The 24,015-nt window shown below is 37.6% G+C and overlaps 1 protein-coding gene across 4 annotated transcripts; it reads right to left on the minus strand.

Annotated features, from left to right (window-relative positions):
* Nucleotides 1-320: 320 nt before the first annotated feature.
* Nucleotides 321-18,491, minus strand: TMEM207 (transmembrane protein 207). 4 transcript variants are annotated; one of them, XM_024556266.4, is made up of 5 exons: nucleotides 18,292-18,491; nucleotides 16,369-16,406; nucleotides 12,525-12,569; nucleotides 11,933-12,075; nucleotides 321-1,487 (listed from the first exon to the last, which is right to left on the minus strand). In XM_024556266.4, exons 1-5 carry the CDS (start codon nucleotides 18,364-18,366, stop codon nucleotides 1,351-1,353), a joined length of 438 nt encoding a protein of 145 aa, XP_024412034.2. In that variant the 5' UTR covers nucleotides 18,367-18,491; the 3' UTR covers nucleotides 321-1,350. The 4 variants fall into 4 exon arrangements, with proteins under 4 accessions (XP_024412034.2, XP_045047992.2, XP_045047993.2 ...); XM_045192057.3 differs by having other exon boundaries at nucleotides 16,369-16,474; nucleotides 18,292-18,447; XM_045192058.3 differs by lacking the exon at nucleotides 12,525-12,569.
* Between the last annotated feature and the right edge of the window lie 5,524 nt (nucleotides 18,492-24,015).

A 24,015-nucleotide genomic window follows, 5' to 3' on the forward strand; every position in this document is an offset into this window, starting at 1 on the left:
AAACGTTGACTGACTGTTCTGTAACTGGAACAGATTTTAACACACATAACTTATAGGATATGAACACAAATTCAGAAACATGAATAAAAAATAAAATCACCTGAACCCCACCGTTTAAACACATTTATGTTTAACATTTTTTTCTTATAGTGTGATTTTCTGTTTGTTTGCAATTGCAAGCTATAACCTTGCCAAAATTTATTTAACTTTATATTTCTTTTTAGTTAAAATAATGCATGCATTTCATTTTAAAAGATAAATAGTGCTACGGGCCTATGATTGAAAACAACAACAAAACCCAGCACTAGCCTACTCTACCTAATCCCCATAACATTAAATCTTGTTTCTTGAGGTAATTATGTTCTTTCTTTTTTTTTTTTAAATCCTCACCCAAGGATATGTTTATTGATTTTAGAGAGAGAGAAAGGGAGAGAGAGAGAAAAAAAGATCCTTGTGAGAGAGAAACATCGATTGGTTGCTTCCCTTACGCACCCTGACAGGGGATCAAACCCAACCTAGGTGTGTGCCCTGACCAGACACTGAACTTGCAAGCTTTTGGTGCATGGGACGACCCTCCAATCAACTGAGCCACTGGCCCAGGAGGGGCAATTGTTTTCAATTCTTGAGTGTTTTGCTTCAGGTAGTTGTGACCTAATTTCCAAATGATGTACGCTACCATTATTTCTTGATTTAAAAACCAATTTAGATATTGTTCATTGACGGCACACGATCTGTGATTAGGATTCAGCTTTCTTATCCTAGTCTACCATCTTCCTTCACTCACACTTCCCCCTCTTGCCTAGCTTGTCAATATGAATAGCACCCATTTTAAAACTCAATACTAATTATTTGCATTATTTATAGCTTAAACATTTTTGAGGAATTTATCCAACTTTTTGTTTTTCTCTTTCTGATTCTGGCTCTGGACATGTCTGAATTTCTGCTTGAGTCATTATTAAATTATGATAATTATTATTGACTCTATACTAGGAGCAAGGTCAGATTAAAACAGAGATACTGAGGCAGAGAAAGCTGTGATGTGTACTAGAGTGGAATCCTAAACTTAATTAAGGCTACTCTGAGCATTAATTAGTGAGTATTAATGAAGAAACATTGATTTAGTCATATAGCAAAAAAGTATGACACAGCAGTGATACACTGAGTCCACTAATATACTACTGAAACACCTTCCTGACCACAATTCTTCCCCTACATTCATTCTTTTTCTATTTGTCCTTTTCCAGGTTATGTTCATCCATCTCTGGAAATTCCCGCTCAATAAAAATCTGTTTCTAAATGTGATGTTTTGGACTGAAAACATCTCTACTATTTTCAGTTGGTGATCCAGATCTAAAATTGGCTTGATTTCAGAATTTCTTCATATGGAGGAGGGGGTCCTAACGTGTTGAAACACACGGCAGGGCACGGGGAGGGGGTTTGCGTCTGAAGGGAGATTCCAGCAGTTGGATTCACAGCTGCTTCTGTCCCTGGAAAGAGAAAGATAGGGATTTATAATCTTCCTACTCTGTATAAAACAGATGTACATGAAGTGCCTAGGAAAATCTGACATTTCTTGAATCATTGAGGCAACAGAAAATTATTTGTGCACTTGAGGAAAAAACTTGCAACCATCTTAGTCACTATAGCAAGGAAATTTGCTCTCAAGGACTGATTACAGTAGCTGCCCCTTATTTGTGGTTTTGCTTTCCACAGTTTCAGTTACCTGAGGTCAATCATGGTCCAAAATTATTAAATGGAAAATTGCAGAAATAAATCATTCAAAAGTTTTCAATTGCATGCTGTTCTGAGTAATGTGATGAAATCTCAAGCCATCTCGCTCAGGCCTGGGCAGGATGTAAACCATCCCTTTGTCCAGCGTGCTCATGCTGTGTACGCCATCCGCTCAGTCACTTAGGAGCCATCTTGGTTACCTGACTGACTGTCAAGGTACCAGAGTGCTTCTGTTCAAGCAACCCTCGCTTCGCTTAATAATGTCCCCAAAGCCATTCATATAACTTTTATTACTGTATAGTGTTATGATTGTTCTATTTTATTGTTATTGTTGTTAATCTTACTGTGTCCAATTTATAAATGAAACTTTGTCACAGGTATGTGTACCTAAGGAAAAAACATAGTATATATAGTATATATGTTCAGTATTATCCGCAGCTTCAGACACCCACTGGGAGTCTTAAAATGTATCTCTTGCAGGTAAGAGGGGACTCCTGTATACCATCATTGACGAACCCATCAAACAGCATTTACAATTTAGCAGCCCAAAACTCAAAGAAGTATCATTTTTGGTAGATCAGAAGACAAAATTCTTGTACACACAAATGGCATTTTAGCTAATACTCCCATTATGGGAAACGTAAATCTTACTTAAATATTAAAATATTGTATCTGAACTTCATTATTTTATATTTATAGCCTGGAAACTGCAACTAATGAAAGTAATTACTTAAAAGTTATTTATGATCAATAGTAAAAAATTAAATTGTGAAAAGTTTGCAACTAAACAGAATAAAGAAAAGGCAATCTTAAATTTTAAAATCAAAGTTCTTGATTTTTAGATTAGGCATCCTACAAGCCATTAAATATAAAAGCCAAGCATTTTCTTTATCAAATTGATCACCTCAAGTGACCATTCACTTATTCCAAAAGCTCTTTTGGAAATTTTCTATTAGTGTTTTCTTGAAAGGCTATTTTGGAGTCACAGGAAATCAATAGTGATATTTTATAACCATCTCTCGTTATATTTTTTCCTTTTTTCACATAGGTCTGTACCTGTCTGGGAATGATTTCATTGCTTCTTCCCCAAACAATAGTAACAACCTTCCGAAAAGCAACTAGGCCCTCGACCTAAACAGCCACATTCTTTTACTGCTTTTGTATATTGAATTTAACTGTAACACAGCCACGCCCGTTCATCTACACATTGTCTTGGGCTGGGTTTTTTGCATTAAAACGGCAGAAGTAAGAAGTCCCAGAGACTATGTGGCCTCTGAAGCCAAACATATTTCCTATCTGGCCCTTAATAGAAAAACTTCGCTGCTCTCTTCCTTTAGAGGATTAAGATTTGATACCATCAAGCAGATTCCAAAGACCATGCCACAATTATCAAAACAATTTAGGGTAACTACATGTTAGGCAACAGCTGCATCACAGGAACCCATATAGAGATTGTTTGAAATTATTACTTTGGAGCGGATAACATCTATTTAGAATCATGGATTTTCATATATTTGTTTTATTTTGTATTCACTGGTTTGCAGAACAAAGTGTAATAACTCAAATATTAATATAATGTGTGAAAGGTAGAGTTATATTTATAATGCATCTTACCTCCTGGTTCAGCACTTTTTTAAAGAAGTGATTTATTAACTTGAATAATCTACTCCTAGACTGTTATATAATCTTTCTGGTTTTGTTTTCTTTTATGTAATAAAAGGATTATGATAGTATCTACATCTATAAAAGCAAGGCTAAATGAATGTAAAGTGCTTAAAACAAAGCCTGGCACACAAGTAATTATTAATTAATATTTAATTATCATTATTTCTATAAGTATTAGTATTATTAGTACATATAAAGAACTATACTATCCTAGAAATATTCATGTCTTCTTTTATTTATAATATTATTGCCCAATCTATCCTGTTTTAATGGTCAGTATTTTACTCATTATCATCATTATTGTCAGACATTATTAAGTGAAAAATTTTGTGACATTAGAGTCTCTTGCAGTTAGGAAGTTTAGGATGACATGAACTGAGTCTGAGGGACTTGACACAGCAGAGCTAACGTTCATTAAGTGTGCTTGCCCCAGCACTTCCTAGCCTTGTGGGTGATTGCGCTGCGCACCGCCCGTTTTCCAGGAGAACTGCTCCTGGAGTGTTCCATAGGAAGTCAGTGGTAATGTAGCTATCATTCCGCCTGGAGTAGTCAACCAGAGTGACTCACAGTTATTAGCTCAAAACGGCTCCCGCCACTGTCATTACCCATACTGTGGTCCGGGCAACAGGATGTCGACAACTTCCCTCTGTGGTAGGAACGCTTTATTGTTACCTCCTTACTACAGATTTGGCTGTTGCTCTTCAACTTGCTATGAAGGCCACAAGGCGTTCATTTAATAAGCACAACTGAGACACTGCATTCAGAGAGCTTTTGTAAAATCAAACATATATCAGTTTTCAATGTTTTAAAAAAATCGTGTTTATGTGTAATATCATGTGATAGGAAAGGAAGCAAGTATTAATTTCATTTTTTGACAAATTAAGTATCTGAGAGAAATCAATTAAAAGACCCTGCAAAAATCCTATGGTTTTGACAGAACCGTTAGTGAAGATATTAGAATCTGTTGTTTAACTGTGTAAAACCAATACATTCATTGCTGCGTTTTCAATAGGCAGATTTCAGATTTCCCACACAATTAGGAGTCACTCCAGTGAACTTGGCTTATTTTAATATGCCCTTTCTACCTCTCTCTTTTTTTAACCTTTTCCCTTCTCTATTTCATCCTTTTCTTTTATATGGGGGGTGGCTAAGGATGCCTGATTTTGAGTTACGATTCTTTCATCAACTAACTGCATTGCTTAATCTCTAAGCGCCTTTGTTCCAACATCTTTCGAATGTTCAGAATGACAGTGAACCCCTCACTGAGGCAGAGGGAAAAATAATGAAATTGGAGATGTCAAGTGTTAACACAGAGCAAGACACATGGTAAATGTCCAATAAATGTGAGCAGTTACAATCACCATGCTTTACTATGAAAGTGTGTGAATCAAATACTCTCCTTCCTCACCTAAATGAATCACAGAATATTTATATGTAAAACATAAAGTATTGGGAAGTGACATTTAAAACGACAGGATCCTGGGTGTGGTGGGGGGAGAAGGGAGCTGAGTGTAAGGCCTGCTCTTGCCTCTCTAAGTCCAGCTCTCTTTTCCCTCCCTGAATTGGAGAATTCACGTTTAATCACTGCTGGAAGACTAGTATTTCTAGTTGCCTTAAAATGAGAAAAAGGAAGGATTATCTCTGACAGAGCAGAAGAAATGGGGTCAGGGAGATTGGAGAGTTGAAAGGCAGCATTATTGGAGAGATCAGCCCTGAGGAGAAGCTCAGCCAAAATGAGTGTCCCCAGAAGGTGCATCTCCAAGGATTCTCACCTCAAGGTCTACTCAGGAAGTCAGGGGACCTGCTTGCTGCTTTGTCAGGGCTGAGGGGACCCAGCTCTGATACTCATGAAATAGAAAGAAAGAGTTTCAATGTAGATTTTATAGTAATTTTTTATTTTTTGTTAAAACATATGGAGAGGTAATGGCAGGGATCCCCGTTAGGCTCTCAAATTCTTTCCTATCTAATGAACACTAGATTGTTTTTCTACCTCAAGGCCTTCATCAAGACACCCAAACCCTACATTTTTTTGTTTTTATTATTTTTAAATGTCTTACTTCATACATAAAGGTGTTTTTATTCAGCTTCAGAACCTGATTTTCAAGTTTTCAATGAAAATTTATGAGTCACATTTTCAGTGAATTATAAAAATGCTAATTTGCATTAACTTAAAACTCCTTTTAATGACTCCTTTGTCATTGCTTGTTTTTTCATACACTAAAAAAATTAGTCTAATAAGCCCGAAACTTTATGTCTTCTTCTTGTTTCAGTCAGGTGTATTCTCTACCTATCCTCCCTGTTGTACAGTCCCTGATATTACCAAGTGGACAGCACTGATCACAGGCAATAGAGATTTGGGATACAAGCAGTTGTGTGAGAATTTTGATGATTTTTCTCATCTTCTTCTTTTTCTTCTACTTGTACTAAAAAGATGGACTCATTCCTTTAAAAAGTCACCTTCTATGACCAAATGTGTGTTCTCACTCTCTATTTACACAGTTGAGGGGGAAAAAAATCTTGGTTGTAAAGCTGTGTTTTCTGTTGAATTATCAGAGGGGAAGGATTCCAGAAACTTCATTAACATAGGTAAGACAATGAGATTTAAAAAAAAAGAAACTTTCAAACACTACATTATTCTTACTTCTGACAGAGGTGCTAAAAAAAAAAAAGCAAAAAAAAAAATAACTGAATTGTACTAGAGTTGTTAGTTTCTGCTGATTGAAAGAGAGCAAGGAGGTCTCAAAGTCTACTTCATGGATTATCCCACTCAAGAAGACGGGAGGGCAGTTGCTGTCCTTTCTGAGATTACAGTAGAAACAGCATCAGATGAGCTGGGGATGGAGGAAGGGTAACAGGGGAAGGAGAGACTATCTAGGAGATCCTGGAGCTGGGTCCAGGAGGAGGAGTTGGGCCTGAAGCAGAACAAAATAACATGATTTTAGGGATTGTATAAAATAAATGTTTTAATGTCAGTTCTTAAAATATCTTCAACTTCAAACTGTAGGTTCCTTCTCCTCTTAATCTTCATCCTTCCCTTCTCCTCCCCTGCTTTTACTCTCTTCTGGTCTTTCTCCTCTTCCTCTTTCTCTAACAGTACCTGCTTTCCCTTCTTATCCTCCATGGGGTAGCAGAGGTAATAATTCTCCCTTTTTGGCTCATAAAGACTTTAATCATAGCATGTTTATCATCTTGGAAACACAGGTCCTATGAAATGGAAAGAAAAACTGAGCAATCTGAGCACTGGATTAACTGAGAACTGTGAAAAGATATAATTATTGGCCCAGGAGATGCTACTGGGAGCCAGGTGCTTAGCTGAGATTTCCAAGGACATTTCTTAGACAAAAGTCTCATCAGTCATTCAGATGGGCGAGGCTAGTGAGGCCTTCCTTAGACATCTTTGATAAGGTTCCCAAGCCAAGTATTTTCCTTCCTCTCTTTAGTAGTTCTTATCAAGGTAGTTGGCAACCTGAGTCATGTAACATTATCAGAAATTGGTAGTGAGAGAAAGTTCCTATTGTAGGTATTTTAATATCAGTAAATTTCAGTCCACGCCAGCCTCCAATAGTCAGTCAAAATTCTCCTCTTGGCTCTTTTCAGTTGAGGCAGATTCCCTGGGATCCTGAGAGTCAAACTTCTCAACCACAGGTCAGAAGAGCAGAGCTCTTTCCAATAATATATTCAAAAATAGTGGTAATATCATGAAAATAGTTATGAAAAAATAAAAGTCTAGAAGGAACTCAAGGCTAATATAGCAAATCTAGTCCCTCCATTAAAGTGTTTTAAATGACCCATTTCCTACAGAGGAGAACAACATATCATCCCCTTTGTGCTCAAGGGGTGACAAGGAGTCCAGAAACCCTATTTCACATTCTGATATGTCACCAGTGCCCTCATGTGAGTTCTCATTTCCCCCCCTTTCTGAACCGTGGCCTTGAGGAAGACTCAGAAATCCACCCCATAATCTGCAGAGTGGGTGTGTGAAGCTGACAGTAAGCACACTCAACTCCACATAGTTTGTGGTGCTTGTGGAGGTGGAGGCTGTGGTTTTGGCCAATCCCTTCCTCTTTACCATAAAAATATGCTGGTAGTGGTTTCCTCACTTCCCTTTTGGGCAGCAGCTCCTTCTATGGAAATACTAGGTAGGAAGAATCATTTGTCTGGAGAAGTGAAAGCATAAAGAGGATCCATTGGGGAAAGGAAATCAGTATGGATCTGGGTTTCCAAGTAGCTTAAAATATTGACTCCCTAGAATTTACTTCCAAAAGTTACTAGTTAAGAATAGGTGACTAGAGGACCCAGAGATGAACACTTCCTGAATTACTCTTCTACATTTGGCTTTAGTGAGGAGAACAAAAATGCCACATCAAAGGCTGTGTGCGTGACTGTATGCAGCCAACCTGAGCCTGCAGGGGACAGGGGGCAGATGGTCAATGGATGGAATAACCTAACACCAAACCCTGTGTGGGGAAGGGAAAAAAATAATGGGAGGGGGCAAAGGAACCTATGACCTCTAAGATGGAAATCAATAACAGTGAACTTCATAATATAAGTTAAGCTGGGGGAAGTGTAATTGTTCCTTGATCGAAATAAGATACATAGCTATTCCAGTGGAATTAAAGAGGAACAGATGGAATAGGGAAGGGGATGGGGGTTCCGGAGAGCAGAGCAATCTCGACCATTAAGAAATTGCAACATGGAAATATTTGAAGGTCCAGGATGTAAGGTTGTGCTCAGTGTAGGTGGCTAAGCCATGAGTATCCTGCTCAACTTTTCTTTGGCTTCTTACCCTTAATTCTGGACAATTTGAAGTCTATTAGTTGACTTAGAGCAAATATCTATGTGGTGCATTTACTCAGTAGAGTAGATATCCTCCAAGAGAATAGCCACTTTCCCAAACTGGTCTTCAGGGACTAGATATGGTAACTGAGAAGCTTTGGACATAATGCCTAGCACTTGGCAGATAATGAAATAAGCTTTGACTATGCTATTACTTTAAAAAACAATTTTTCCCAAGTATTTTCTTTTCCTGTCCATGACTTCAGGGTAATACAGAAAATGTGATTCTAATGCCTTGCACTCAGTGCTATTACATGCAGATTTGGAAGTGCCATATCAGCCTTGACCCCTTCTCTCACCCCATACATATTTAGGTAAGTTCAGGCAAGTTCAAGTTAATTAAAAACATGTACATAAACCACCATTCAGGAAATATGAAATCATTAGATAAATGAGGATATAACCACGGCACATAAATTGCTTTAAAATTATAATCATATAATTGGATAACTTACTTAAATTTTTTTAAAGATTTTTTTTTAAGATTTCAGAAAGTCTAGGAGGTCTTCCTTAGTGTAAGAGAAGGGCTAAGAGGACCCAGGTGAATTCTCCTATATAGAAACTCAAGTAAGCTGAAAGGAACATGCTTGCATTTGTTTATTTAATACCTCTAGTTAAATAAAGAAAAATAGACCAAAGTAACCATGTTGACCCCTTCGAGTCATGTATTTTGTTAAAAGGTCAGTGACCCTATTTTCCTCTGTGTTCTGAGGAAAATAATTTTGATTTTAAGAGAAATAACTATTTTCATTGGAGATTTTACTTATCTTTCCCAAAACAACCATATCTCAAATTGGCAATGTTCCCCTTGGTAAATAATGACTTAAAAAAAGTCAATAGTAAATATAATCACTAAACCTTAGAGTTATAAATTTTGATATTAAAACATGTTAGTTTATTTTTATCCCACTTTTTATTTAGCTGTTAGCTTTTCCAGGACATGCCCTGTACTACCCATTGGAAATCTTATGTGGCCCAAGTTTCTGAAGCGCAGTTGTTAATCTCTACTAAGCATCTTTGAGGCAACTGTGGTATATATGCCGTGCAGTAACCTGTAAGGAATGTCTCATAACAGATGTTCAGAGGAGGACAAGGCTTGGAATTAATCATAACTCTAAGACCTCAATTTTCTCCATGTCTTACCTCCTAGTACAGACTGGAAAATAATAGGAGGGGCATGGTTCAGGGGGCGGGGCGGGAGCAGGCAGGATCAGGATGCTGCCAATGTGTCTGGGGAGAAAAAAATATAAGTATTTATACTCCTTTGCCTAATTCCAAGTTTTTCAGACTTTGCATTGTCAGCAGACAATATGGAAAGTGTGGTTCAATGTTACTGTAGATGAGGAAGGCAGAGAGCTTAGTAAATGAGAACACAGGGAAGTATAGAATGATATCAAAATCTCAAAAACACTTTTCTGCACCTTCAACCCTACCATTTACTTGAAGTGACCAGCCCTGTATATCTCTTCTTTCTGCTTGTCAACTGAGCAAAATGTTTAGGTTCTATCCATACTCAACTATAAATCATTTTCCCAAGATATAAGGTTTTTTCTTTTTTTAATATATTTTATTGATTATGCTATTACGGTTGTCCCATTTGCCCTACTTTATTACCCTCTACCTCATGTGCCCCCTCCCACCTGCATTCCCCCCCTTTAGTTCATGTCCATGGGTCATACACATAAGATCTTTGGCTTCTACATTTCCTATACTATTCTTATCCTCCCCCTATCTGTTTTCTACCTACCATTTATGATATTTATTCTCTGTACCTTTTCCCCCCTCTCTCCCCCTCCCACTGCCCCACTGATAACCCTCTATGTGATCTCCATTTCTGTGATTCTGTTCCTGTTCTGGTTATTTGCTTAATTTGTTTTTATTTTTTTAAAGTTTGGCTGTTAATAGCTGTGAGTTTGTTGTTGTTTTACTGTTCATAGTTTTGATCTTCTTTTACTTAGATAAGTCCCTTTAACATTTCATATAATAAGGACTGGGTGATGATGAACTCCTTTAACTTGACCTTATCTGAGAAGCACTTTATCTGCCCTTCTATTCTAAGTGATAGCTTTGCTGGATAGAGAAATCTTGGATGTAGGTCCTTGCCTTTCATGACTTGGAATACTTCTTTCCAGCCCCTTCTTGCCTGTAAGGTCTCTTTGGAGAAATCAGCTGACAGTCTTATGGGAACTCCTTTGTAGGTATCTGTCTCCTTTTCTCCTGCTGCTTCTAAGATTGTCTCCTTATCTTTAATCTTGGCTAATGTAATTATGATGTACCTTGGTGTGTGCTTCCTTGGGTCCAACCTCTTTGGTACTCTCTGAGCTTCCTGGACTTCCTGAAAGTCTAATTCCTTTCCCAGGTTGGGGAAGTTCTCCCTCATTATTTTTTCAAATAAGTTTTCATTTTCTTGGTCTTCCTTTTCTCCTTCTGGTACCCCTATGATTCGGGTGTTGGAAAGTTTAAAGATATCCTGGAGGTTCCTAAGCCTCTCCTCATTTTGTTGAATTCTTGTTTCTTCATTCTGTTCTGGTTGAATGTTTCTTTCTTCCTTCTGCTCCAAACCATTGATTTGAGTCCTGGTTTCCTTCCCATCACTATTGGTTCCCTGTAGATTTTTATTTCACATAATGCAACCTTCATTGTTGCCTGGGTCTTTTTTATGTTGAAGTACTCAGTGAGTTCCTGGAGCATCCTGATAACCAGTGTTTTGAACTGTGCATCTGATACGTTGGCTATCTCTTTGGCACTTTGTTGTATTTTTTTCTGGAGCTTTGATCTGTTCTTTCGTTTGGGCCATTTTTTTGTCTTGGCATGCCTGTTACATAGTAAGGGGCGGAGCCTTAGGTGTTCACCAGGGCGGAGCAACCCACCTATCTGTGTTGTGATGCTCTATGTGGGGGAGGTGTCTGAGAGGGAACATGCATTTGCTCCTCTCTCTGTTGACTTTCAGTCACTTCCCTGGCTACTCACAAGCAAATTGGGCCCTTCTGGTGCTGCTTCCCGGGTGAGTGGGTTTGTGTATGTTCTAGACCCTGTGGGTCTCTCCAACGACCTCTCCTGTGAGGCTGGGAGTTTATCCCACTCCCGCCTCAACCCCCACAGGTGTTTTCAGTCAGAGGTTTGAGGCTTTATTTCCCCACACTGGAATCTTGGGTTGTATGGTCTGTCTTGTTCCCCAGTTGTTCCTCCCAGTTTATCTGCCCGTGAATGTGGGACCGTCCAGTCCACCAGCTACTGCCTTGCTGGGTCCTCCAGCCACCACCTTGCCACAAGTCCTCTCTATCTGGCTGCCCATCTCCCCCCCTCCTACCAGTCTGGATGAATGTTTCTTCTTTAACTCCTAGTTGTCGGACTTCCATACAGTTCGATTTTCTGTCAGTTCTGGTTGTTTTTGTTTTTAAATTTGTTGTTGTCCTTCTTTTGGTTGTGCAAGGAGTCACAGTGTGTCTACCTATGCCTCCATCTTGGCTGGAAGTCCTTCCCCCAAGACACAAGTTTTGTTTTTTTTTCCTTTGTGGTCTCCCTACTTCTGAAGTTTTCACACTTACACTCTTTCCAGTTCGTGGCTTTACATCTCCAATTAACTATGTCTGGTTGTAAGATCACAAACCTGCTTTTCAGAGATTAGGTTTTTTTTTTTAATTTACTGCAAAACCATAAGTTTTCAAAGAGCAAGTTCAAAAATGTGCAGACAGCTCACCATAAAGAGAGCCCAAGTCTCCAACAGCAAAAACAGCCATGGTGCGTCTTGAGGAACCAACTCGGCATCTCCTCAGCCAGCACTGAAGGCAGAAGAGCACTGCTCCGCAGAGCAGAGCCACCAGGAAAATTAGCAGCAAGAGCCTGATGCCAGAAGAATAAGGAGAGGAGTGAGGTGGAGCATGCAGGGAACTTAAGAGCTCCCATTACTTTCTGAAAAGGGGACAGGAACTCACAAGACTGACTGCAAGCAATCTGGGAGGCTGAATTCATTAAGCAATGCCCACACCACCTCCACCACCACCACTTGTACATTTTCACTGAACCTGGATGTATGCTGAGCTCAGAGTGGGTAATAATTTTACCTTCAAAGATTTTCAACTAGGGAGTAAACTATTATTCTTAAAGCTAGTAAGTTTACTTAAATAGAAAGTGATGTTTCTACATATTTTGATTTATAGGACTTCTATTATTTTCTTAATAGGTATGATTTCATGTACCATATTAGTTATTTAGGAAAAGGAATGTGTGTGTGCATGCACACACACACACATAACTAAAGGCTTTATAAAACAAAGTGAAGATGTTCTTACCAGATATACCAGTCATTTGGGTATTGATCTTTATAGTTTATGCACCTGGTAATAAAGAACAGTTAATGTTGGACTTGTAAATGGCCAAGCCTATTCTTTTGGACCACAATATTTGTTCTGACCCCTAATTCCCCAACAATCACTTACTCACTGCAAGTCCCCTGACACAATTAAGCAAATGTTTACTATATGCCCACTTCATTCAAGGCACTGAGGATACATGGAAATGGAAACTGTAAGATACTTAAACAGATAACTGCACAGTAGTAGGTTGGATGCTAGAGTTACAAATACTCTTGTGCATGGGGAAGATAGTGACTAACTTTTCAGGGCTATCATGTCATAGGTATTAGGTATTAGGAGATAACCATCCCACCATTCTGTTATTCAGGGACCCAGAATTCTTGAAAATGCAAATTCTCCCAGGAAGTTTATAACGTCTATTAACCTGTGATATCTTGGTAGGGAATAACAGCACTTCCACTCTGGTTGGAGAAAGAAGTTAGCATAAAAGGAAAATGAATGAGTGTGTCCATTTTTGCCATTTGCCAAAGTGTTAGAAGTTGATTTCTTCAATCAGGATGGTTAAACCATTTGTGTGCCGCAGCACAACTTAATGTTTCCAAACATAAGTTTAAAAATATTACACAGAAATAAAGTTCACAGTGTAATTTTTAGGTGGGTTAACTCCCCAGGTTTAGACGCTTATGTGCTATTTATTCCAGAGTCCCTTTCTATGTCACACATTGTGCTTTGAAAGTATGCTCGCTGATGGACTTCCTTCATACCTCGGTAGATGGGTTGCTGTTAAAATATTCTGGGATTAAAGAGTGGAAAGCTGTTCATCACAGCCCGATAAGCTTCCGAGATGGAGCTGCACTTAATCACGTCTTCTTTAGCCATGGTTAAAATAACACTCAGTACTTTTTAGCTTGAAAGCACTCATAAATGTCAGCTAATTTATTGCTCCCAGTACCTCTAAGGAGAAAGTGTGTCCTCTTTATCACCCTACTCTTCAGAAATGACATTTTAACATATGTGAGTGTCAACTTAAAAATTTTACCCCGGCCCTAGCTGGTGTGGCTCAGTGGATTGAGCATTGGACTGTGAACCAAAGGGTCACCAGTTCAATTCCCAATCAGGGCACATGCCAAGGTTGTGGGCCACACCCCCAGTAGGGGCTGCTTGAGAGGCAACCACACAGTGATGTTTCTCTCTCTCTCTTTCTTCCTCCCTTCCCCTCTCTAAAAATACATAAATAAAATCTTAAAAAAATTTTACCCCAAATATTGAAGACAAAACTCAATCACCCAGACAAAAGTATTTTGTGGGTGTTTGTTTTTGCACCTAGAGGGTTTAGTCAAAAAGACAGGTACAGATGGCTGGAAAAAATGGCAGCTAAAGTATGACTTTAAAAATCATCCTAACATAAGTGATCATCAATAAAGGATTTTAAAAATAATTAAGGGCATATCTTTTTAAAGAAACATTATCTATTCATCAAAAATGTAGATTTATATTTATAGTTAAAAGCCTGGATAAGTAAAACAGTATAGGGCCCTCATTTTAATTTTGTGTATATTTTATACAAATACAATGATTTCACTAAATAGACATTATATAGTTATATATATAGCACATCAAATTACTAACAATGTTTGCTTCTTTTGAAGATAGTGTCATGAGGCAATTTATCTTTTCAATATTTCTATGTTGTTTAAATTTTTATTATGTACATACACCACTTGTAGTCATAACATTTTAAAATATTATATTAAAATATGAAAAATAATAAAAATGTAGTATTCTGATTTTGAGATGAATGCAAGAAACTTTTCTTTGTGTATTAGCCAAATTTAAAAAAAATAAAGATTCTTGTTTCTGAGTCTTGAAATCTAAGTTCTTGACCAGAAGTGTTGATAGCTTCATTTCCCTCTCTATATAAATCTCTGCTCTCTTCTTTACATTTAAGAATAAACCACATACTTTCTATAATGTCAATTACAAGTTTAACTACATTATTTTATTTCCTAGCTTTAATTTTTGAGCCACTCAATATTTTTTCCAGTGCTAGCAATTATGCAAATGGACTTATTTCACTTTCTCTTTCTGACATTGTGCACCTACTGGTGGGTTTTCTGATATGGGTTTTCTGATAAGAAGTAATTAGCTCGAGAAATGCAAAATGTCACATGATTTAGGAATTGCAGGCACCTTTGGGATCATTTATCTCCCCCTTAAGATTTTACACACTCCACCAGTGAGACCCAGAAAGTAGGTGGGGAGTTCACTATCTGCCCAAAGAACTTAACCTAGGATATGGCTCTTCCAGCCCCATGTCCCTCCCTCCCTGCCACTATTTTTATGTTTTTCTCAAGTTCAATTTTCACACAGGAATTCTTTGAGTTATTTTTAAAAAGTATCTGAACTGTAACAATATTTTAATTACTCAAATTGTAGATGTAAGATTTTCAGGGTAGAAAAAGTTTCATTCTTTTAAAGATGAAGTTATTGCTCAGAGATTTGTATATGCTGGGTCAAATTGGGATAATGATGCTAATAAGAAAAATGACATCCAGGAAAAGTGGGAACTGACCATGTGTTTCAGAAAGACATTTCCAGTATCAGACTTCTCTAGAAGTAGTTGTTGATGGGGATCCTTTTTTGTCCCTACAGGAATGACTAGTGCCCTACTTTACTCGAATGTTGTGAAGGTGATTTCTTCTCTACAACGATGGTTAGAGGAACTCATCTTTACTACTGTTCTCAGTGCTGTGAATCTGTGGGCCTAAGTAAGATTGACTATTGAAATATAAACTCATTACTTTGATAAATTCAAGAATATATCAAGTCATTAAGCAGCACATGACTATGAAGGGAACCAAAGTTTTATATTTTGAAATATAGATTTTAAGCTATTTATTAGGGAACAAAAGACTCAGAAAGAACCTTTGACCATCCCCATTCCCCTCTAAGAGATTCAGATGGAAAGGTCTATTTCAGGAAGGGGATCTTAGGATGTTAGCCTTAATTTAAATTAAGTATGATAAATAAGAGGGCTTCAGTCAAAAGCTGCTTAGCTAGACTCTGTGCCCCATTGTTTCCCTGTTGCCTAGCAAATATTTACCTGCCTCATATGTGCCATACTTCCCCAGTCACCTATAACTGGCCCAGTCTCACTTTTGTAATCTAAGATCCAGTCTCCTTCTTTCTCCATTGTCCAAAATGACATATATGTTGTTTTGCCCCACTGTATTTGGAATTTTTATGCTTATGTGAATTCCCAGTGCACATGTATTAAAATTTTGATTTTCTCCTGTTAATCTGTCTCTGTTGATTTAATGATTAGCCCAACTAGAAAAACTTAGAAAGTGGGAAGAAAAGTATTATATATTTTTTAGCCCACACAACTGTATCTCAAAAGCACTTTGAAATGTACATATAACACAGTTTAGAAATGCCATTAGTTTGCTTCTATTTGAAGCTGAATTATCCAGAAAGTTACCTCCCATGACTGATGTAATTTAAAAGTATGAATGCAGCCATAGGTGATGTGTTCATTCTTTCACGAACGTAAAGAGCCAACAAAACCCGAACAGGGGAGAATGCAGTGATCAAAAATACCTAGAAATCAACAAAGCTCCTTATTTATTTAACAAAGTTGATCATAATAAAGGTGGATTTTCTTCTGCTTTTAGAAAAATTAAGCAGCTTGCATTTAAAACTATTTTCTTTTTTCTTGCATGGTTATACTAGCCATTTGAAACTCATCTGGGGTTTCTTAAATGATTTCAGCCTTTTTTTATCCTTTGAATTTTGAACATACCTCTTGCTATTTACTTACATTTCATTTTCTTCACATGGTGGGTCCGAGAGCACCAACTGAAACACATGTTTAGAACAATAAAATCCAAACATCTTGTCACTCTGATCCTTTAATACAACAGCACCTAGAGACAATGCGGTTTTATATAATTTTGTTTGCTTTTTTAATTAAAAGCTTTGGAGCATAGTTTATTGCCAGGCACACAGAATTTTAACTGAAAAAAAATGTTTGGGTAGATTTTCCAGCTCAGCAATGGTGGAGATGTATATGAGAAGTCATATTTCTATCTTACACACCATTATAGATGGATGTAAAATTGCTTTTTGTTTTTTCAATAGACAGGTTTTTCTTCCTCTAAAGAGCTTGGGCACCTTGCATTTTCTCTTTATTTTCATATTTTAGAGGAAGAAGATTAAGTATTTGTATTACTGTCACACAAAGAAATCAAATTCCCTACATGAAAACAGAAGTTCACACCATTAGCATTCATGAGTGGTAAATATATGGCAGATGGAGTGACTTTTACCTGCTTTGAGGCTCAGACTGATTTAAAGATACTACATTCCTGTTGAGATTTACATTTCTCTCTTTACCAAAGAGGGAAAAAGTAATAGGTTTGATGGCTTTGTTTTAAAAGACCCAAACCATAAGCAATCCAACACAATTATAGTTCTCTGTGTTGAGCCTTCCAGTTTATAGTAACTCACATCACAGATGAAAGAAAGTCCTTCTTTCTACAGGTTTTGTTTGTTTGTTTTTTTCCTGCAATGAGACTTCTCCTGTGTATAATAAGAAAATATTTAAATGTCATTTATGTATAGTCCTAAATATGAGTTGATGAGGTTAGTGAAGTATTATTTTCCCAGTGTGTAACACAGAAATATAAAGCCAAGTAAGTAGATTTTAAAATTTAAAACATTTAAAATTATACACATGGGAATTTTGTGTGAGACATGACTTTCTCTCCTTAATCTCAAATGCATCTTTAGCAGCACCTTATATTTACTCCACCATGTTTATCTGGGCGAAGAGAATTGTGGAGCTGCAGATGGAGCCGTGAATCGGCCATCAGAGAGCATGGTAACGAACAGCTTATAAACACAGAATATAAGTTTGATTCTCTTTTACTAGAAGGTTGCAAATACATTTGGATACTCACTGAGAGGAAAATGAACACTCAAAGTTTGTCCAGAAAGAGAGTTTATGTATGAGTAGATGAAATCATTTGGGATCTAGTTTAGCAGATAAACAAATAATGCCAGCATTTCACTTCCGAGTCACTGCCTCATCTTCTGGTGCACTACACCCTAGCAAAGAGTGAGTACACAGTATATCACTATTACTACCTCACTGCCAGTGCATTAGCTGTCAGACTTCAGGATATACGGAAATGGAGAGTGAAGTCTTCTTGTATTTTCAGATCTGAATCTTTCAAATACATTGCATTCAAGTAATATAGCTATAGAGTTGTAGGTGTTAGTTTCAGTGAGATGCTAGAGCAGAGGACCAAAAATAAACTCTAAGATGGTTCTGTCTACATTGTTCAGCAATGGAAAGCTGTCAAGTGTCAAGTGTGGTTCCAGGCAAGAGTCACAGACATGTCTTAAATTAAGATACAGCATTTTGCTATGTCAATGGCATTTTTTATTTAAAAAAATTCACAGCATAGCAAAGTTTAGCAAAGTTAAGCAAAGCCTGCACTGCATCATATAACTTCAAAAGCAACAGAACTGAATAAAGAAGAAATAAGACTAAAATCATGAACCATTTTATTTTCAGTATCTTTGACCAATAAATCTGAGTAGTCATAATATTCTAGTAAAACTTTCTGAAAGGAAATCTTTGAAATGTATGATTGAAGTTACCCAAAGAACAAAGTCATAACCAATCTGGTCTGTAGAGTACCTCCGAAAAGCTTTTCCCAGAAAGAGAGACGGTTACCTGGAATAGTGGCAAACACAAGCTTCCTGTTTTGGAGATCACTGAAGTGAAACTAAAAGGTCTGGATCTTGACATACTTAAAGGACAAGCTGCTCAAAGATAGTGGTTTGCTTTCTGTGCTAATTTTCGTCTTTCTCAGAACGTGTTAGCTTCTCTATAAATCATGCTTCCTACCAGAGCACTCATTAATGATGGCTCCTTGTGACTGGTCAAGTGCATGCTGGGGCAGGAATGTTGGGTGCATGCTCACAGCTACGGAGAGTTCAAGGAATTTCAGGTTAAGGTCAGAACCTTGGTGCTGTTTGTCAAGAGTGTAAAAGCTGATCTGCAACACCAGCTGGCTGCTTAAATAACTGAATGATATTCAAGTGCATGTTCTATTCCAGGGCATTTTGGGGTTTTATGCAGAATCCTGTACTTGAACATTTACTTGGCTTTCTTCCCTTTGTTGGTGCTCTTTGCTTCTCTTTTCCTATACATCATTTGCAGTCCCAGATCTAAGCCAGGCTTGGGCATAAAGTTTTCCATGCCTAATAATGATGACACCCTACTTTTAAACAGTTTATATTTCAATGTTTATTTGAATAAAATAACACAACTGCCAACAAAAATGTTTGCCAAAATATCTAAGGAATTCTGAAAAAGAACAATGAAGAGTCGTAAACTACTCTGTACATTAAGATATTAGAAGAGTAGAAAATTTTATAAAAATTGGTACTCATACACATAAACAATAAGATAAATGTACCAGAATAGAGAGCTCAGAAGTAAAACAAACACAGAGATCCATTTTTTCTGCCATTTCAAACCAGCATGGAATAGATACTATTTAGAAAATGACAAATAACTAAGTGGTTAAGCGGAAAGAATGTTAAAATGCCCAACCATGTTCATAATTAGATAACTACAACTTACAATTATAATCACATTGACAAGTTTAAAATTTCATAATACAGTGAGAGGAGATAGATATGGGGAGGTAAACCTTGTCATACATGGTTGGGAAATCACTATAGCCTCTCTGGAAGGCAATTAGGCAATATTTATAAACCTAAAAACTCAATAAACCCTTTGGCCATGAATTCTCCTTTCAGGAATGTATCTTACAGATATTACTACATGTGGCACAACTAATTACAAGCAGTGATGTTAACTGAAGCATTGTTGGTAAGAACAAAACATTGGAAAAAGCTAATGTCCATCAAAATGAGACTAGTTAATTACATACTGATTATATCTACTCAACAGAATACTAGGCAGCTATTTAAAAAGGTGAGGGAAGATCCCCTTTTTAATGTTATGTATGAAAAGGTTTTCAGGAGTTATTAATTAAAAAAATAAATTGTAGAGCATTATGTTTTTCCCCCATATAAAACTTACATATATAGAGGTCTATCTGGAAAAAGTCCAGTCATTATTAATGTAATGAGAACAGTTTGTGTGACATCAATGTAACCTGGAAGCCAAGGAGAGTGGACTGGAAACTGCATGCATGAACCATGACAACTTCACTGTACTAGTCAGTGGGGGTGGTAGATGCCATTGAGTGAGCATGTGTACTGTGTGGCTGTCACATTCAAAATGACTGAGTGAGTAGAGCAACAAATCTGCATCAAATTTTGCATTAAGCTTGAACTTTGCTCCGTGGAAACTATTTGGACAATTCAGAAGGCTTTCAGGGATGATGCAGTGAGTACCGTGCAAATAAAAGCATGACACAAATGCTACAAAGATGGTTGAGAATGTGTTGAAAATGACCCACATTCTGGAAGGCCCGAAACAAGCAGAACACCTGAGAACGCTGAACTTGTACGGGCTGCAGTTAACAAAGGTTGGAGAACTATGTGAGGTCCCAAGGTGCCTACTTCTGAAGGGGCCCGAGGTGTCATTGTCCTATGTACAATGTTTCTTGTATCTTGTATCTTCTTCAATAAATGTCTATTTTTCATAGTAAATGGCTTGATACTTTCTGTACAGGCCTTGTATAGTCATATATGCATAGAATGTATCTGCTTGAAACTATTAACAGTAATTTTCCCTGTAAAAGGGAGAGTCTGATGAAATAAGAGTAGAAGAAAAATTTACTTTTAATTGTTAGTTTCTTATATGTTTGATTCATAATAAATTCTTTATAAGTCATTTACTCATTTTGCACATACATTTCTATGGGTCACTTTTGAATCCAGACATCTAGAATTCAAAACAAGCAGGCTACATAGTTCAAGCCCCTTAGAGTTCACTGAATCCAATTCAAATGGTAATATATGAATTTATTTATGGTCACATACATAGATTGCACTAAAAACAAAGCAGCCATGACAGTTGTCTAAACTACTGCTCTGGAATGGCCATTAAGGTACATGGATTAGCCGAGCCTCATCTGGACTGCTGAGCGGGCCGTGGTGGCCTCGGCCTGTTCAGCATGCAGCCACAGACACAGCCATGCATTTCAAAGCAGGGGAAGGCATGGCGCCAATGCCAATAGGAGATAAGCAAACCAAGCCCATGGTAGTATTTGTTCCTAAGACACCCTCCATTCTGAGTGTCTCTGAAGTCTGTAATTAAATAGAATGAAAAACAGGCTTTTCACTGGTGAACTTTTTATTTATTAGGCGGTTGGTTAGAAGCCTGACTTCTGTCAGTGGAGTCAATGATTTTAAGAATTGCTAGGAAAGGATGGGAAGGTCAGATGACCAGAAAAGAATAGAAAGGAAACAAGAGCAGCATGTTCCGCTTAGCTTTGAAAGTGAGAACTATGACCAACAAGATGCATAGATTAAATACTTCTCACAAAAAAAATGATCCCATAGCAGATGGCTGACTGGGGGTATGGCAGCTGATTGAAGGCGGAGTCCATAGTCACAATAATATTGCAAACAACACTACTATATTTGGTGTGAAAATAAAATACATATATATCTATTACCACCTTTATTTTCCCTGATTGCTATCTATCTATTTCATTCCATGGCTTTGTCATTCCACTCCCAAAGGCCTGCGTGGTAGACTTTGCCTAACGCAGTAGTTTCCCTAGTGCATTCCTTTCCCATCATCATAACAGTTTGACAGTCTCAGAAAAAGAAGTCTGTCTAGGAAAGTCCTTCTACATGCACAATTTTTTAAACATTTATTTTGAGATACTTCTAGATTAGCCTGCAGGTTTAGGAAATAATACAGAGGTATCATATATTCTTCACCCAGTTCTCCCCCATGGTAATGTCTTAGCTAACTAATGTACAATAATATGGCAACTAGAAATTTCACAGAAGTGCAATCCACTGCCTGCATGAGTTTTGTAATTTGTGTTCTATCATTTAAAATGTGTGATGAATCCACTGCATGCCTATGTGTGTGAACTTCGGGTGGTGAGCTACCACTGCTGGGATGTCAACCTGAACATAGATGATGGCTATTCATAACAATACGATCTTGTTGCTGATAGTATATGAACTTCTGATGTTTTAATATAAGGGTGGAAGAAAACAAAACTGTTAGAGTCAAGAAGAAGAAAACAGAGGACGTATACTGTGGTGACACATGAGATTATGGTCACAGGATGCATTGAGTGGATATTGGACCCTGCAATTCTCATCTTTGTAATATGAGAATGGTAGAAGCATGTTTAATGGTCCAGCGCTGGTCATTTACTCAGCCTTTCTCCTATGCTAGGAGGAAGTAAATCCTGTAGGAAAGGATGGAGATGAGGGGGTATAAAAACTATTCTCTGGATCAGAGCCTGGTGGAAGTCTAAATTCCCTGAAGCTCTAACATCATATTGATATTTGTCCTTAAAGGTCATGGTGTGCAGCTGTTAAAACAAAACAAAACAAAACAAAAAAACCCAAAGACCAAAATTCAAAGGATTACATAAGAATAAATAGAAGGTATGAAAAGAAATGAGCAGTGCATAAAGAAAGGTTCAAAAACCAAGAAAGAAAGAAGCATCAGCCACTCTTATGGAAATTAAAGTAGCAGCGTAAGGTTCTAGGGGTCAGAAGGCCTGGGCTGAATTTGTCTTCTCTAAAAACTCTGTGTTCTACAACACAATGATAATAATATCGACTCATCTCCTTCACATAATTTTTGAATAAGATCAACTTGAAAATATCAACATGAAATCAGACAAGGCATAGAAATAAGGATTGATTACTGTAGCATAACAAAACAAAATAAAGAATTCCAAAATCAATTTAATTCGTGAAAACTATGGAGCCGGTGTGTTATATAAGGAGGACTTTAAGGAAGGCAGCTTGTCTGACTGTTTGGTTTCATCATTTGCTTCATTCCCAGTAGGAAGAAATATTGATTATATTGCTAAACCAATGGTCAATTTTCAGTCTTTATCTTACTTGACCTAAGTGGCAGCATTTGGCGTGGGTATTCATTTCTTCCTCCCTAAATACTTCCATCACCTGGCTTCCAGAACAATACATTTCCTGATTTCTCTCCCACTTTATTGACTGTTACACTCCCAATATCCCTCATCTCCCCAGACCTACCATTTTACGGGTGACCTAAGGCTGAGCCTCAATTTCTTTCTTTTCTATATGCATTCACACTTTGGGAAATCTTATTTACAGATTGTCATCTGTAAACTGACAACTCCAAAATCTGTATGACCACTTAAGATCTCTTTTCTGTGCTTGTTTAACCAACTGCCAACTCCATATTACCATTTGGATATCTACAAGACTTCTACAAATAACCTTGCCCCAAATCTAGCTTCAGAGATTTGCATCTGCCCTCTTATTCCCCATTTATACCCATTTATTCCCACTGATCTTTTCTATGTCAGTACATCTTTGCTTTTGGTTTTCAGGCCAAAAAACTTGTAAACATTTTTGAGCTCCTTCTTTCATATACCATTTGCAATCAACCAGCAAATCCTGTAGTCTCTACTTTTAAGATACATACAAACCACCACCACTTTTTTATTACTTTCACCAGAATCCTTTCACCTAAATTACTCACCAATCACCATCATCTGTCACCTGAATTATTTCAATAGCTTCCTAGCAAGTCCTGTTATTACCCTTCCTGGCTCACAATCTCTTATCAACATGGCAACCACAGTGATGTTCTTCTCTATATGTTAGTTTCTGTCCCTCCTCTGCACAAAACTCGAGTGGTTTCATATTTCCCTCGAAGTGAAAAAAGGAAGTCCTCGTATGGGCTTACAAAACTTCACAAGGCCTGTTCTCTCTTTCCCTTCTGACTTTATGTTCTACTGGTCTCCTCTCGACTCTCTCCCAGGTACACTGGCCTCCTTGCTTTTCCTAGAAATTCCCAGGTGTTCTCCTTCTGCGGGGCCTTTGCATTTGCTCTTCCCTCCACCTGCAAGGCTCCTCCCTCACTTATCTACATCGCTTACTCCCTCGCCCTAAGCTATCTGCTCAAAAGCCTCATGCTCAGTGAGGCTCTCCCTGACTCTACCATATCTGCTCCTACAACCACCTCTTCCTCAGCCAACACTCCCTGTCTTGTTTTTGTAATTTACGTTTACCCGAGAATTTTGGGAAAGGCCTATTTGTCATGTTACAGTTGTGATCTTTATTATTTTTCTCCCTCCTCTGCAATGAAAACTTAATAAGGAAAGGACATTTTGCCTATTGTGTTCACCGTGTAACTCTAGTACGTAGAACAGTGCCTTTCACATACTAAGCACTCAGTAAGTATCTGCTGCAGAGATGAATTAATTGACTAATAAATAATGAGTCAATGAGC

Source organism: Desmodus rotundus, chromosome 2 (assembly GCF_022682495.2).
Source record: "Desmodus rotundus isolate HL8 chromosome 2, HLdesRot8A.1, whole genome shotgun sequence".
Classification (NCBI taxonomy): Eukaryota; Metazoa; Chordata; class Mammalia; order Chiroptera; family Phyllostomidae; genus Desmodus; species Desmodus rotundus.